This window comes from Malaclemys terrapin, chromosome 2, assembly GCF_027887155.1.
Source record: "Malaclemys terrapin pileata isolate rMalTer1 chromosome 2, rMalTer1.hap1, whole genome shotgun sequence".
In the NCBI taxonomy this organism is placed as follows: Eukaryota; Metazoa; Chordata; order Testudines; family Emydidae; genus Malaclemys; species Malaclemys terrapin.
This window is the reverse complement of record NC_071506.1, coordinates 245488519-245504696: the sequence shown is the minus strand read 5'-3', so window position 1 is coordinate 245504696 and position 16178 is coordinate 245488519. Positions and strand designations below refer to the sequence as shown.

Below are 16178 nucleotides of genomic sequence, written 5' to 3'. Positions count from 1 at the left end.
CTCTATCCTGGTGCGGTGCCCACGGCATATGAGGGTGACAGCTTGGAGAACCTGCTGAGACCAAGGACATATAAGGAGTCAGCTTGGGAGTACTGATTAACCTGGTCCTCTCAGACGTGCTCTGTTAATGTGTGTGTTCATCTGATTCTGGGGCGGAAGAACCCAGCCCTAGGGAACCTAGGTCCTGCAGGATAGCTCCATTAGGAGGGAACTTGCAGAAGGGAGAAGTAGAACTCCGCATGAGAACATATAAGTGACACAAGCAGTACATTGATAGAATTACAGAACTGCCCCCACCCCAGAAGAGTAACCCTAATAAATGAGCATACCCCAAAGTAACAGGCAAAACTGGTAACACTGTGGGGTGAGCGAGACTGGTGTGTGTGTGTGGGGGGGGGCGTGGGGTGAGCAAGGCTGGGGCATGTGTGGTGCTGTCCCCATGGGGTGAGCGAGGCCGGGGTCCCTGTGGGTGAGCAGGGCTGGAGCATATGTGTGGGGACAACCCCCCCGCAGGGTGAGCAGGGATGGATGTGTGTGTGCGGGTGGGGTCCCCATGCGGTTAGCGGGGGCTGGGACATGTGTGTGAGGAGGGGTCCCAGTGGGGTGTGAGCCAGACCAGGGTGTGTGTGCGGGCATGGTCCCTGTGGGGTGAGCGATGCCGGGGGATGTGTGTGTGTGGGGGAGGGTCCCCGCAGCTGCAGGGTGAGCGGAGATGGGGCATGTGTGCAGGGGGTGTTCCCGTGGGGTGAACGGGATCGGGGCGTGTGTGTGTGCGGGGGGGGGTTCTGGTGGGGTGAGCAGGGCCGGGGTGTGGGTGTGCCGGGGGGGGGGAGGGTTCCTGTGGGCTGAGCGGGGTTGGGGTGTGGGTGTGTGCGCGCGCCCGGGTGGGGGACATCTGGGGAGGTGAGCGGGGCCAGGAGCCGACTGGGGCTGTGACACGTTCCCGCCGGCTAGCGGAGGGCGGCTTTGGGGAGCGGCGGCGTTTCAGGGAAGCGTGTCTCCAGTCCCTGCACAGGGCGCGGCACACGGCCTCCCGCCGCCCCGCCTACTGTGAGCAAGGCGAGGCCTCGGCGGCGCTTGCTGCTCCTGTGCTCCACGTCACTGTGCGGCTGCGGGGCGGCCGGAGCTGGCGGCGGCGGCGCGCGCGCAGGGGCGAGGTGAGCTCGGCGCTGGGCCCGCTCGGGGGGGGGATAGTCCCCTTGCCCGGGGCCTGCAGCGCGAACCGGGCAGCGCCCGAGCCCCGTTCGCTGTTCCCGCCGGCAGGGCTGCCCCGAGCTGGCGGCTGCTGCGGGGGGCGAGGCCAGACCCCCTCGGGCACGGCTGCCCCTGCAGCGCGGGATGGGCTCCGGGGAGGGAGCCTGGGTGCCCGAAAGGCCAGGGCCGGGGCGTAGCGAGCTGCCTGCACGTACTCACCCGTCAGCGCCGTGTGCCTCGGCCGGGGGACCGGGCCCCAAACAACCCCTGGGGCAGAGCTCTTAGAAACCCCAGCACCTGGCCCACAGCTGCCCCCGCTAAACTACCCCAGGGCCGCTCGTCTGGCCACAGGCCCAAGAACAAACTGAGTAAGGCTAATGTCCCCTCCCCGCTGCCAGTCTGCATACCCCTGTCCTGTGCCCAGGCTAGGCTGAGGCCCCGTTGAGTATGTTCTTTATTTGTTCCGTGCTTAGGTGTGCCTGGCGTCTACAGACTAATGCAAGGGGCAGGCCACAGCCCCATGCGTTTCACAGTCTAAGGATTTGTCTGCAGTTAAAAGGCTGCAGCTGCGTGGCTGTAGTACTTTAGTGAAGTATCCGGATAGCCTGATGAGAATGCCTGCATTTGTAGTTTTCACTCCATGCATCTGAAGAAGTGGTTTTTTTTACCCACGAAAGCTTATGCCCAATTAAATCCGTTAGTCTTTAAGGTGCCACCGGACTCCTCGTTGTATTCACTTTAGTGAAGACACTCCTTATGCCCATGGGAGGGCGTCTCCCATCCACATAGGTAATCCACCCCCACCTTCCCAGAGTGGGTAGCTATGTCCATGGGTGAAGCCCTCCTGTTGGCATAGTGCTCTCTGCACCTAGAGTTAGGTTGTTATAACTGCATCACGCAGGTGTGGAAAATCCTAAGCGATGTAGCTATATCAACATAATTTGATAGTGTTGACCAAGCCTAAGTGTGACGTAACACTATAATAAAGGAATTACAGTAGTACAAAGGTTATAGAAAAGCAGTATTTGTTATGTGCACGTTTAAAAACAATATCTTGGTTTTAAAAAATCAAATATAAAATGTTATGGATGGTGTTTAGACTGTAAAACTGCAAAAACCAGTAATGAACTATTAATATCTGACTGTAAACAGACTAATATGAATTACGAACACAAAGGGTAAGTGCTAGATGCTTTCCATCTTTCCCAAAATATATTTCTAGCTCTAAAATTTTACTGCTTACATATTTCATTACTGGAGCACCCACTGGACCAGGGTGGCCGACCTGTGGCTCCGGAGCCGCATGCAGCTGTCATAGGTTAATATGCGGCTTCTTGCATAGGCACCGACTCTGGGGCTGGAGCTATAGATGCTAACTTTCCAATGTGCCGGGGAGTGTTCAATGCTCAACCCCCTGCTTTGCCCCAGGCCCTGCCCTCACTCCACCCCTTCCCCATAGCCTGCCATGCCCTTACTCTTCCCGCCGCCCCTGCAGAGCCTCCTGTGCACCGTGTAGCAGCTGATCGCAGCAGGCGGGAGGCACTGATTGGTGGGGCTGCCGCTGGGCAAGGATTGCTGCAGGTTGGAGTCGGGGGAGCAGATGGGGAGCTGCTGACATATTACTGTGGCTCTTTGGCAATGTACATTGGTAAATTCTGGCTCCTTCTCAGGCTCAGGTTGGCCGCCCCTGCACTGGACAATTCAGTACCCCTGAGATGTTATCAGAGGAACTGTAAACAGCCTCTAAGTAATAGATTCCCCATCTTGTTTTGGGCATCCCTTCCCCATTCTGAGTGTTGTGCCACCAAGAGACTTTTCTGGCCCTGTTACCATTGTGTTGTTTCGTTTTTCTATTAGATATGTCCTTCCTTAGTGCAGGGGGCTGGGCTTAATGACCTCTTCTAGGTCCCTACACAGGGGTGGCTCCAGGCACCAGCGCACCAAGTGCGTGCCTGGGGCGGCAAGCCGCAGGGGGCAGCCTGCCGGTCACTGTGAGGGTGGCAGGCAGGCGGCTTTCAGCGGCATGCCTGCGGGAGGTCTGCCGGTCCCGCGGCTTCGGCGGCAATTCGGCGGTGGGGACGTCGATAGTGCGGCACTGGTGGACCTCTCACAGGCAAGCCACCGAATTTGCGTTACCAGCGGATCGCCCGCAGGCGTGCCACCGAAAGCTGCCTGCCTGCCGTGCTTGGGGCAGCAAAAAACATAGAGCCGCCCCTGTCCCTACATTTCTGTAATTCTGTGTTTTACAATATAAGAGGCAGAAATCCAAGCAAAATAGATAAAAGTGGAGTGGGGATATGTAAGCGTTCTATCTAATTCAGGCTTCATAATTACTATTTTGCTTCAGATCCACATCATGGAAAACCAAGTGTTTGAATCCTCTGAAGAGAGAACCTTCCAGTACCAGAATTCTCTTCCTTCACTGCCAGTGCCTACTCTTGATGAATCTTTAAAGAGATACCTCAATGCAGGTATAGCTATTATAATCACTTAATAAACTTTTCTCTTTTAGAGAGGTAAAAAAAATTGTTGGAAATAGGAGTTTGTTTGCTTGTGGCTGCCTTTGTTTGTCCAGCATCCCCATATAAACAAAGATTTCAAGGCACTTTTCACATTTGTAATACATTTTTTGTTACTGTTATTTATACAGCTCCAAAAGTCTGCTTGAGTCTTTTGAGAAATCTCACTTGGCAAGGCTCCTGCCCTAAAGAATTTACCAACTAGTAAACAAAATATCACAAAGGAAAAGATGACATATGAATGTGCTCTTCTTCTGTTTTATGCCAGATGGAATTGGCTGATGCATAAATCATAGGCCTCTAGTCTGTCAGACTCTTATACAGTAACTCCTCGCTTAACGTTGTAGTTATGTTCCTGAAAAATGCTACTTTAAGCGAAACGATGTTAAGCGAATCCAATTTCCCCATAAGAATTAATGTAAATGGAGGGGTTAGGTTCCACGGAAATTTTTTTTCGCCAGACAAAAGTGTGTGTGTGTGTGTGTGTGTGTATACACACACACAGAGAGTATAAGTTTTAAACAAACAATTTAATACTGTACACAGCAATGATGATTATGAAGCTTGGTTGAGGTGGTGAAGTCAGAGGGTGAAAGAGGGTAGGATATTTCCCAGGGAATGCCTTGCTGCTAAATGATGAACTAGCACTCAGCTGAGCACTCAAAAGTTAACACGTTGTGAATGTAGCCTCACGCTCTACAAGGCAGCCTGAATGGCAAAGAGAGACAGACAGACAGACAGACACACTCTGTGTGTGTGTGTGTGTGTGTGTGTGTGTGTGTGAGAGAGAGAGAGAGAGAGAGAGACAGACACACACCAGTGGCGTAGCCAGGTTCTAAGTATAGGGGGAGCAAACATAAAAAAGGCACCCCTCCTTGGCTCCTCCTCTGGCCACGCCCCCCCACCGGCTCCTCCTGTTTCCCCCCCCAGATTATCCCTGGGGCCCGGCTCAGGACTCCTGCGGGCTTCCCGGGGGTGCAGATACCCCCAGCGGTCCCTGGAGAGTCTCTCCTGCCCAGCCCGCTCTGCAGGTGTCCCCCACCAGGCTGCGCTGCCCAGCCCCACCCGCAGGGTCCCGTCCCCCCGGCTCCAGGCTCCTGCGCTACGCCAGGGCCCCCGGTCCAGACAGTGCGGCCTGCGCCCCTGCCCTGCGGGCCCAGCCCTGGGGAGCCCCTTGCCCGGACCCCCCAGTGCAAGGCACCGGACCCCCGCCGCTCACCTTCCATCTTGCGCCGCCACCTGTCCCTGGCCAATCCCAGCCTCGCGTCGTGGGAGGATCCCGGCTCCGGCTCCGGCTCCGGCTCGTGAGTCGCTGGCCGAGCTTCGCTCCATGGTGCATTAGCAAGGGGCGGGGAGCACTTGGCCGCCGAGCCCTGAGCCGCCGCAGGAGGTGGCTGCGGCGATGTTGGGGCCACACTGAGCGTGGGGCGCGATGGCCGAGGAGCTGGCCCCCTCGCTCCTCCGGCCGCGCCTGCCGCCCCCCTCTCCCCTCCATGGCTCCTCCAGCCATGCTGCCGCCAGCGCAAGCCCGGCAGGTGCTGCTTTTGGAAAATGTGCTGAGGGGAAGCGGCTGCTTCCCCTGCACCCCGCTAGCTACGCTACTGCCGCACACACACCCCATGTGTATGAGAGAGAGACGTGCATTGCCTCTTTAAGTACTCTGGCCCCACTCTAAGTACACTGCCTTTTTAAGTAGATCAGCAAGTTGAGACAGCAGCTGCTGCCAGCAAACTCCCTCCTCCTGAGCCCTGTCCTGTCTCTCCCTCTCCCCTTCCCGCTCTGTGGAGTTGAGGTACAGGAGCAGGGGGAGAGGGACACTTTAACATTAGCACCCCTTTTTTCTCCCTGCACCCCGCAGAGCAAGCAGGAGGCTCCCAGGAGCAGCTCCAAGGCAGAGGGCAGGAACAGCACATAGTAGTGGTGGGAGGGACACCTAAACTGCCCGGCAATTGCTAGCCTGCTGGGCAGCTGCCACACAAGGAACTTATGGGAGCGGGGAGCTGATTGGGGGGGATGCTGGTCCATCCTTATTTCAAGTCCCCACCAGCTAGCTCCAACGGGCTGCTCTTTCTGCAAGTGGTGGACAAAGCAGGCAGCTGCCAAACAACATTATAAGGAAGCATTGCGCAACTTTAAACGAGCACATTCTGTAATTAATCAGCAACGAAGCAACATCCCCCAGGATGATGTTAAGTGAGGAGTTACTGCATAGTAAACAGGTCACAGATATAGGAATGAGCTGTCTATATGTGGTTTCTTTCTAAATAATTCTGTCCTTCCTTAAATCACACCCAGAATTCTGAGACTTCTGAATTTTTCTTTGCAACTACTGCAATTTCTCCTGCTAACCCACCTGTAATGGAAAAACTTTACTTGAGCAACTGCCTTGGAGGTGGGGCTCTGACAGCCTTACCTAGCTAGAAACAAACATTATGCCATAATTCCTAGATCCACAGAGGGATCAAGTACTGTGACACTAAGCATTGCAAAGCCTAACTTTTAGACACCTAAGAAAAATCAGAGGAACTACAGTGCAATTCACAGAACTTGCCGTAGGTGGCTAGGTTTTCTGTAAAATGAATTGAGAGAGAGACACACTTTGGAATGGGATCCACAAAAACTAGGTAATAGGAGATGCCCCTCCCCTCTCAGGAAATAGGTGACTCTCTGCAGCTTGGACTTCGGTAACAATCTCTGCTTGCAATCCACGGCTGGGAACACTTCTCTTCAAGTCAGGTGGCTTAAGAGTCTAAGCCATTTCTTGTGAGAATAAGTAGGATGTAGGAGAAACAGGTGGTTCAGCTTCCCTCTGCTTGATGGAGAGAAAGGATTTGAACAGGGATCTCCCACACTTAGCTATGATATATACTGGTATGGGTCTCCTTCAGTGTCTCCTGTTGAAGCTGTTCCACTTTGGATAAATTATTAGAGTCATCGGGCGAGAGAGAGAGAAAGAGAGAGAAAGAGAATGACATTCTAGCCTGGAGGCGGGGGGGACCCAGAGTCCAATTCCCCTGCTCCATTCACTCTTTCATTATTTATATACAGTAGAACAGCTGCAAAATAATGAGAGCAGTTGGAGTGGACCCTGGGTCTCCCACCACCCAAGCAGCTGCACTAACCACCATGGCTATAGAGTCATTCATTCTCTCTCTCTCTCTCCCCCCTCACCTCCCTAACTCTAAGTATTTATCCAAAATGAAACCACTTCAGTAGGAAAAAGAACAGGAGTACTTGTGGCTTCAATAGGAGACATTGAGAGAAACTTATATTAGAATATCCCATAGCCCAGTGGTTAGAACACTCTCCTGAGAAGTTTGGGAGGTCTTTGTTCAAATCCTCTTTCTCTTTCTGTCTGAGATGGCTGTTGAACCTGGGACTCCCTCATCCCAGGTGAACACTGTATCCAGTGGGCTAAAAGTTGTAAGGTGGGTGGTGATGGCACCACCTCCTCTGGTTGCTGGATTTGGAGTGGGACCTGATCTGGTAGGCGTCTTCTGAGCACACCTACTGGATTGGGGCCCTCGGATGAGATAGGCTGAAGCCTCTCTCACCCCCAGTTCATAGATTGCACTGAGGCTTTGGGAGGAGATAAGCATCTGCATGTCTAGAGTGAGGCAGCAGTGTCTGTGCTCAGAGGCAGAAACTTAGGCACCTAGGGAACTTTTATAGCAGAAATGTAGGCACCGAGCAAGGTTAGATAGTAGCTGAACAAGAGTTTTGTGGATTGCAGTGGTGCCTAAAACTCAGACTTAGGCCTCCATGTATCTTTGTGGATCTGTGCCCAAATCCCCAAACTCACTTTGCATCCAATTCTGCTCCTACTGAAGTCAGTGGAAAAGTCCCAGTTGGCTTCGTGGTTGCAGGATCTTGCCCCTTATGGGTGTGTCTTTCCTGCATTGTTAGCTCAAGCTATGAGTTTTGTCCCTAACCTGACTCCCATCCATATAAACACACAAGTTTCTAGCTCAACTAAAGCAGTGCTTTAAGCCTGAGCTTGCCAGCCTGTTGGGGTATGTTTACATTGCGTTGTAAACCCGAGACTGTGGGACCCAGGCTTGTGGACTCGTTGTTTCCAAACTTGTGCTTGAGTGTTCATACTGCATTGTAACCCTGGTTTTACAATTGCTGGACCTGTGTCTTTTAGCCATGCTGATACATCCAGGCTGCACTACGCAGACTTTCTGACGCAGGTCTGTGGCTTAAGCTACATCCACACTACAAAATGATAGGGCTTGGACCTGAGTCACAGCGGGACTCAGACTCTGACGTAGTTCTCTAGCAAGAGTCCTAGGACCCGAGCCAGATTGATTTGCGTGTGAATAGAAGTGGGCTTGGGATCAAACCTGAGTCAGAGCCTGGGCTTAGTATGCAGTGTAGAGACACTCACAGGGTATGTCTACAGTGCAGTAAAACACCTGTGGCTAGCCCGTTAGCTGATTCAGGCTTACCCTCCCCCTTCGGAGTCCCAGAGCCTGGGCTTCGAGCCTAAATCTCTACTCTGCAATTTTACAGCCCCGCCAGCCTGAGTCAGCTGACTTGGGGCAGCCACAAGTGTTTTATTGCAATATAAACATACTATCAGAAGGTGGGCTGAAGTTATAGTGCTACTGATGATCTAGCTTGTAAAGCAGTGGGAATGCTGCTGCTCAAGTTACAGTTCGTCAGCTGCTATTGCAATCATTCTACTAATCAAATCACTCTATGTAGCTCAAATGTTGTTTTGCTGTGTGGTCACCTTCACTTGAGCTAGGGTAGCTTGAGTGGAGTAACTTGAGTTTACTAACTAAGCTGACTGTTGCAATGAAGACAAGCCCTCGGTTGCTATGGTTAATTGAGGGTATATCTGTACTACAAATGCTACAGCTGCAGTGATCCAGCTACACCACTGTAGTGTAGGTAGACACTACTGCAAAGGAAGGGTTTTGCCTGTCACTGTAGTAAATCTACCCTATCGAGAGGTGATATTAGGTCGACAGAAGATTTCTTCCATCAACCTAGCTTAGTCTACACGGGGGGGGGGGGTTAGATCAGCTTAACTACATCACGTAGGGCATGATTTTTCACAGCCCTGAGTGATGTAGCTGGGCCTACATAAGGTTTAAGTCTAAGGCTATTATGTCACTCTTTTTGATGCAGAGCGCTAAATGAATGGGTATATTGTTTAAAAAAAAATTGAAGTGTCTCAAACATTTGTTTGTCTCAAAAATAACCCCACTTTAATTCTAGTGAACTGAACTACAGTGAGAAAATAAAGTTGTGCTGTGATTGTGGACAAATTGTAACATAGAAGAATTGCATACTAAAACTGAATTTTGGAAATCAAATCTGCCTCTCCAAATTAATAAATAAACTGTACCTGAATGAATTAAAGCTCTCTCAGAGAGTTTGCACACTTTTGCTCTTGAACTGTATATGCAGTTTAACTTGACAGGTCTCAACATTATTAATGAGGTTAGTTCAACTATTTACCCTCACACCCACAGGTCTGTAGTGTAGACATAGCCTTTGTAAACAAGAAGTTACTTTGGCAACCCCATAAGAAGTATATACATACACACAACAGCACAGGCTCATGGTTAGCCAAATGGGATACCTAAGACTTGTGTAGTGTAGAACATCTAGTTTCTCTGAAAAACTTTGTCCATGCTGCATTAATGAAAAATCACCTTCTTAGATGTAGGGATAATTACCAAGGAGAGATCAGTTATTACATTGGAAATCTGTCAGATCCCATGCTACCCAGTGCAAATTCCAAGATACCCAAAATATGATGATTGAGAAATATGATTCAGCAACCCATATGGATAGATGTTTGGAGAAAGACTCCATTAGACCAAAATCCTGCCTTCTACTCCCACACAAGGATTGACCTTTTTTCCCTGCTGCTAGGAACATAGTAGAAAATTCAGTCTAATCACACAAATAGATAAGTGTCAGCAGACCATACACCACTGTTCTGTGCTCTAGAACAACTTGTACGTGAGACTATGAAGCATGAGCACTATGTTTGTCAAATGACAAACCAGATAAAGGGATATATTGTATAAAATATAAGTGAGGGTGTTACACCTCTGGGGTGAAAACCCTACAAAACAGAAATATAAAAAGTTTTATATGAAGACATAATAATCTTTCCACACACACATTGAAATTTTGAAAGCACCAAAAAAATAAAATAAAATAAAATGCAGACTAAATTATACAAAACTGAAAAAGAATGCCAGAAAATATATTGGACCCAACCATTATAGCTATATTTTCATTAAACATGTCTTATGAACATACAAGTAAACTTGGAAGAGTATTAGCCAATATAAATGGTCATGCAATCTCAAGGGTAATATAGGGATCTTACTTACAAAAGCAGCAGCCTTGCCCAAAGTATTTCAGAAGTATTGAGCTACTAAATCAGGATAGCAGAGTTGGACATCCACTTTGTACTCACTTCCCTCAGGTGTAAATGGCTACAAAAGATGTAAAACATTGGAGAATAAGGCCCCTAGATTTTAACCAAGGAGGTTTTGTGATGAGAAGGAGACTATCAGGAACCTAAAGAGGTTATCTAATTTGATTAATTATAAAGCCTACCTATGGCTGCTAAGAGAGTATGAACAAAAAAGATGGTCCTTGCCCCAGAGAGCTTTCCAGCCTGAGTATAATATCCAACAGATGATACAATACAGATGGAGGAGTACAGGAAAACAATGAGACGGTATTGGTCAGCATGATAGGCAGTGGTTTCAGCACACCTGTTATCAAATTTTTTTAGGCATCATGGCAAAGGAGAGTTTGAAGGAGGAATTTGAAGCTGGATAATGAGGTAACTTTGCAGATGTTTACAGGGCGCTTCTCCCAAGCATGAGGGGCAGCAGTGGAGAAAGCATTAAGGTGCTTGTTTGAAAGTTTAACAAGGGGGCAATGGAGGTTGGCATCAGTGCCCAATTGGAAGTAAGTATCTATCTAGAAAGTGAATAGAAATGACAGGTTGGTTGGGGCTAAACCAGTGGTGGGCAACCTGCGGCCCGCAGGCTACACAGAGTGATCCGTTGGCGGGCCACAAGACAGTTTGTTTACATTGACCATCCGCAGGCACGGCCGCCCGCAGCTCCCAGTGGTTGCGGTTTGCCGTTCCTGGCCAATGGGAGCTGTGTGAAGTGGCCAGTGGATTATCCTGACGGGCTGCGCGCGGGCCGCAGGTTGCCCACCACTGGGCTAGACCATGAAGGGCCTTGAAGGTGAAGACAAGTAGCTTATGTTTGATGCAATAATGTGATTGCTGTGTGTTTCTTAGCTGTGTGGCCTCACCCAGTGTATTAGGCTGGTACTGTGCCCACAAACAAAGTAGAGACAAGTTTAATTAGTGAACGAGTTTTATGGGAGCTGCGGAGTCACAGAACTCCATAGTATCTACCAGCTTAGGTCCTAAATATTTCTGTTTTCAGTCTCTGATTTGATTTAATCTCTTATTTGATATAGTGGGCCTTTTGTATCCACTCTTATTTGAGAAGAGTGATAGTCTTATTTAACTTACATTTTTTTAAATGTATTTTTACATTAAGATTTCCTAGAACTTACTCTGGCCTTTTTAAAATATATTTTTCTTCCAACAAAGACCTCTGTATTTATTTATATTAAAAATTTCTCTTGGGGCCTGTCAGCTTCAGGGTCTGCATGGTGGGGAGTTGATATGGATCTGTATTTATATACATTTTCCTTTTTTATAGTAAAACCATTCCTAAATCAAGAAGAATATCAAAGAACTGAGGACATAGTAAAAAAGTTTGAACATGGGATTGGAAAACTGTTGCAGCATAAGTTACTGGAAAGGGCTAAAGAGAAGAGGAATTGGGTATGTTTTGAATTATGATTTATTTAAGGTTGTAAAATATTTCCTATGTGTTTCTCATACATCTTGATACATCTAGTTTTCAGAGTATAAGACATCAGTATTTTTGCAGAGAACAGTCAGAAAGTGAGATAGTTAGGGCCTGATCTTGTGAAGAGCTGAGGTTTAGCCCTCAACCCTTCCTTATTCTTGTTACATAACTTTATTATGTGAACAGGGTTAATTAGAAGAATAATGTTTTCAGGGTCAGGCCAAACTTTTACATATGAGACCCAGTACTAGTGTTTATTGACTGAGCAAAGACTACATATTTTAATAGCTAAACAAACAGGAAAAGGAGGAGGAAATCTATGAAAATAGAGTGTTTTGTTGAACATTTTTATATTTATGAATTGTTAGAGGCCAGTTTTATTACTTGTTTTGTTATGTCTGGTTCAGTAAACAATCACATAAATAAGATTACAGCAAACAAGAACTTAGATTTAACTCAGTTATCTTGAGGTATCATATTTTGCCATATTGCACAGGCTGAAGATGACTCAGTATTTGTATTGTGATAGTGCTCAAATGCCCAAATTTGCTAGACGCTGAAGAATACATCAGACAACACAGAGTAAAATTTTCAAAAGCAGCCAGGTGACTGAGGATCCTAAGTCCCATTGACTTGCAATGATTCTTAAGGCTTCTTTACATGGCCAGTTACTGCATGACAAGTCATGGTGTGAATCTACAATGCACCACCTTTCCACACAGAAATAGCCTGCGTGGACACTTTCAATGAAAGTCCTGGAGCATGTGACAAGCAAGAGCACTGTAGAGTCACACTCTGGCTAGCCACATAGTAACTTGCTGTGTAGCACCTTTAAGACTAACAGAAGTATTGGGAGCATAAGCTTTCGTGGGTAAGAACCTCACGTCTTGCATCTGAAGAAGTGAGGTTCTTACCCACGAAAGCTTATGCTCCCAATACTTCTGTTAGTCTTAAAGGTGCCACAGGACCCTCTGTTGCTGTTTACAGATTCAGACTAACACGGCTACCCCTCTGATACTTGCTGTGTAGGTGAGCCCTTAGGCCCCGAATTGTCTAAGTCATGTTTGAAAGAGGAATTTAGGCTCCTAAGTCATTTAGAAACTTTTGAAAAATTTACCCATGGTCTGTGCCCCAGAGAGCATACATTCTAGTCTCTTTCTCTTTGTGAAGAGCAGTAATACATGTGATGGCAATCTGACAGTCAGGTGGCCTTGCAAAAAAGAAAGAGAAAAAGGAACTACTAGTAAATTTCAAACACTCTTTGGAATTCATGAGACCGTCATCAATCCCAACATGTCTATACTTACATTATCTCAGAGCAGGTATTCTGAAGAATGTTCGTAGTGTGGAACACTGAACAGAGAAATTATATTTTGGACCATTTCCCCCATCACTAATAATCCCACCTCTTCTCCTATTCATGATTCATAGATTAGAAAACCAGAAGGTACCTAGTCTGACCTCCTGTGTAACACAGGCCATAGAACTTCCCTGAATTAAATCCTGTTTGAACTAGATCATATCTTTTAGAAAAATATCAAGTCTTGATTTAAAAATGCCAGTGATGGAGAATCCATCCATACTTTTGGTAAGTTGTCCCAATTGTTAGTTACCCCCACTGCTAAAAATCTGTGTTGTATTTCTAGTCTGAATTGGTCTAGCTCAGTGGTTTTCAAATGTATTTGATCACGTCCCCCCTCCCCCCCTGTGTATCCGTAGTAGTTTACACCCTCCTCCCCCCCCGCCACACAAGTACATACAGTAGAACCTCAGAATTACGAATGCCTCAGGAATGGAGGTTGTTTGTAACTCTGTAATGTTCATAACTCCGAACAAAACGTTATGGTTGTTTTTTCAAAAGTTTACAACTGAACTTGACTTAATACAACTTTGAAACTTTACTATGCAGAAGAAAAATGCTGCTTTTAACCATTTTAATTTAAATGAAACAAGCACAGAAACAGTTTCCTTACCATGTCAAATATTTTTTTAAACTTTCCCTTTATTTATTTTACATTTAACACAGTACTGTACAGTATTTTTTTTTTTGTCTCTGGTGCCTGATTGTGTACTTCCGGTTCCAAATGAGGTGTGTGGTTAACCAGTACGTTTGTAAATCTGGTGTTCGTAACTCTGAGGTTCTACTGTATACCGATACATGCGGCTGCAGTGCTTCACTTGAATCAGTTTCAGCTTCTGTGTTTTTCACTTATTTTTTTTCTGTTGCACGAATGAGCCAACGATACATTTGTAATAAAAGCAAAAGCAAAACTGCAGTTGTGGTCCATGCGTACAATTAAGTGTGCACACCACGCCGTAGCAAACGGATTAATGTGCAGATGACAACAACTTTGTGTAATGCAATGCAAGTTTAACAGAAATCTGTCAGAATGCACAGTGCCATTTGAGGACCTCAGAGGTCTATAGGAATCAGCTTTGTTAGTTATTCATTGCTGTGGGTAAAATGTGTGCAGTAAGTTTATTCCCCCCCCCCCCCCCCCAAAGCTGCTCATGCCCCAGCAGAATACATTCTGCACCCCCCAGGGGGGCCCATCCCCCAGTTTGAGAACCTCTGCTTTAGCTTCATCTTTCGGCCACTCGATTAAACTTTCTCTGCTAGATTGAAAAGTCCATTATCAAATTTTTGTTCCTCGTGTAGCTGCTTATAGATTGTTACCCCTTAACCTTCTCTTTGTTGAGCTAAAGAGATTGCGCTCCTTTAATCTTTGACTATAGGGCATGCTTTCAGTCCTTTAATCAATCTCGTGGCTCTTCTTGGAGCCCTCTTCAATGTATCAGCATCCTTCTTGAAGTATGGACGCTAGAACTGGACACGGTATTCTAGTAGCTGTCATACCTGTGCCAAATACAGAGGTAATACATTCTCCCTACTCCTACTTCTGTTTATTCATCCATTGCATTAGTCCTTTAATATCACACTGGGAGCTCATGTTCAGCTAATTATCCACTGTGACCCACAAGTCTTTTTCAGAGTCAATGTTTCCCAGGATATAGTCCCCCATCCTATAACTAAAGCTTATGTTCTTTGTTCCTAGAGGTATAAATTTATATTTGGCCTTATTAAAATGCATATTATTTACTCATGCCCAGCTTACCAGGCGATCGAGATTGCTCTGTATTAGTGACCTGCCCTCTGCATTATTTACCATACCCCCTGCAAACTGTTTTCTTCCTGGTCATTGATAAAAAAGTTAAATAGTGTAGAGCAGTGGTCCCCAAACTTTTTAAGTCATGCCCCCCTTGCCGCTAATGTAATTTGCCTGTGACCCCCAGGAGCCGCTGTCGGGGACTGAAGCTGCGGTCGGGGGCCGGAGGCCCAGGCCATGGCCATGGATGGTGCTGCAGCTGGGGCAGGCCAGGGGCCAAGGCCCCGGCTGGGCCGGGGCCAGGAACAGAACTGCGGTCAGGGCCAGGGCTGGAGCAGAGCAGGGCTGGGTGGCTCTCCCTCCCCGCACCCTGTAGGGACTGGCCTAGGTCTCACCGTGCCTCCGCTGAACATTCCTCCGTGCCCCCATAAGGGGTGCACCTCATTGTTTCAGGACCACTGGTGCAGAGCCAAGAACTGATCCCTGAGAGACCCCACTAGAAACACACTTGCTCAATGCTTATTGCCTATTCACAATTGTATGTTGAGAGCCAGATAGAAAAGGTGGGTTAGGTAATATGTCTTTTATTGACCAATGTCTGTTGGTGAGAGAGACAAGCTTTCAAGCTTACACAAAGCTCGTCTTCAGGTTTTCTTGAGACCTGTCAGTTAGCCAGGTTTTAATCCATATAATTTGTGCCATGTTAATATTGTATTCTAGTGTTTTTAATCAAAATATTTTGCAATACCAAATCAGATATCTTACAGAAGGCTATTACATTAACACTTAGCTTTGTCAACTAAATTTGTAATCTCATCAGAAAATAATCTCTGGCAAATGCAGCAGTCAACAGCTACAACTGGTTATAAAGAAAATTAATATTAAGAAAGTAATTAACGTAGCACCTGGAAATGTAATGTAGCTGTCTCAGTACTCTCAGTAAGTGGTTCGTGGATCACTGGTCTGCCTTCACAGTTCAGGAACTATTTCAGAGTATTAAAAAGTAACAAAAAATTAGATAGGTACAATAGAACAATCAAGTGATTATTATAGAGCTATGCCTAAAATATATTGTGATGCTAATCTCTGTTCCTTTTCAGCTGGAAGAATGGTGGCTGAATGTGGCTTATCTTGATGCTCGCATACCAACACAAATATATTATAACTTTGGAGGCGCAGGCCCTTATCTTGAACACTACTGGCCACCAAAAGAAGGAACTCAAATAGAAAGAGGATGCATAGCTATATGGCATACCTTGAAATACTGGGAAATAATAAGAACGTAAGACATTTAAAAAAAATATAATTGCTTTTAAATATCAGTGTACTGTGCATGCTTACAGTCATGAACAATATGGGACAAGTTCTTCCTTGGTGTAACTCCACTGTACTCAGGGATGAATTTTGCCATATTTATTTGTTGATGTATTTTTCACCTCATGCTTAAAAGTTAATTGGAACCTATGCTTTTGTATATT

At 46.9% G+C, this 16178-nt stretch overlaps 1 protein-coding gene across 2 annotated transcripts in view; it reads left to right on the top strand.

The window, feature by feature from the left end:
* The first annotated feature begins 1048 nt into the window (after positions 1-1048).
* The window catches only part of CROT (carnitine O-octanoyltransferase), a 39799-nt gene continuing 24669 nt past the window's right edge, over positions 1049-16178 (top strand). The window contains exons 1-4 of one of the 2 annotated variants that reach the window (XM_054020563.1): positions 1049-1157; positions 3542-3665; positions 11441-11565; positions 15801-15982. In XM_054020563.1, the coding sequence (XP_053876538.1) occupies positions 3551-3665; positions 11441-11565; positions 15801-15982 (422 nt within the window). In that variant the 5' untranslated portion in view covers positions 1049-1157; positions 3542-3550. Of the gene's footprint in view, positions 1158-3541; positions 3666-11440; positions 11566-14162; positions 14468-15800; positions 15983-16178 lie in introns of those variants that run through there. The other variant, XM_054020564.1, reaches the window with a different exon arrangement.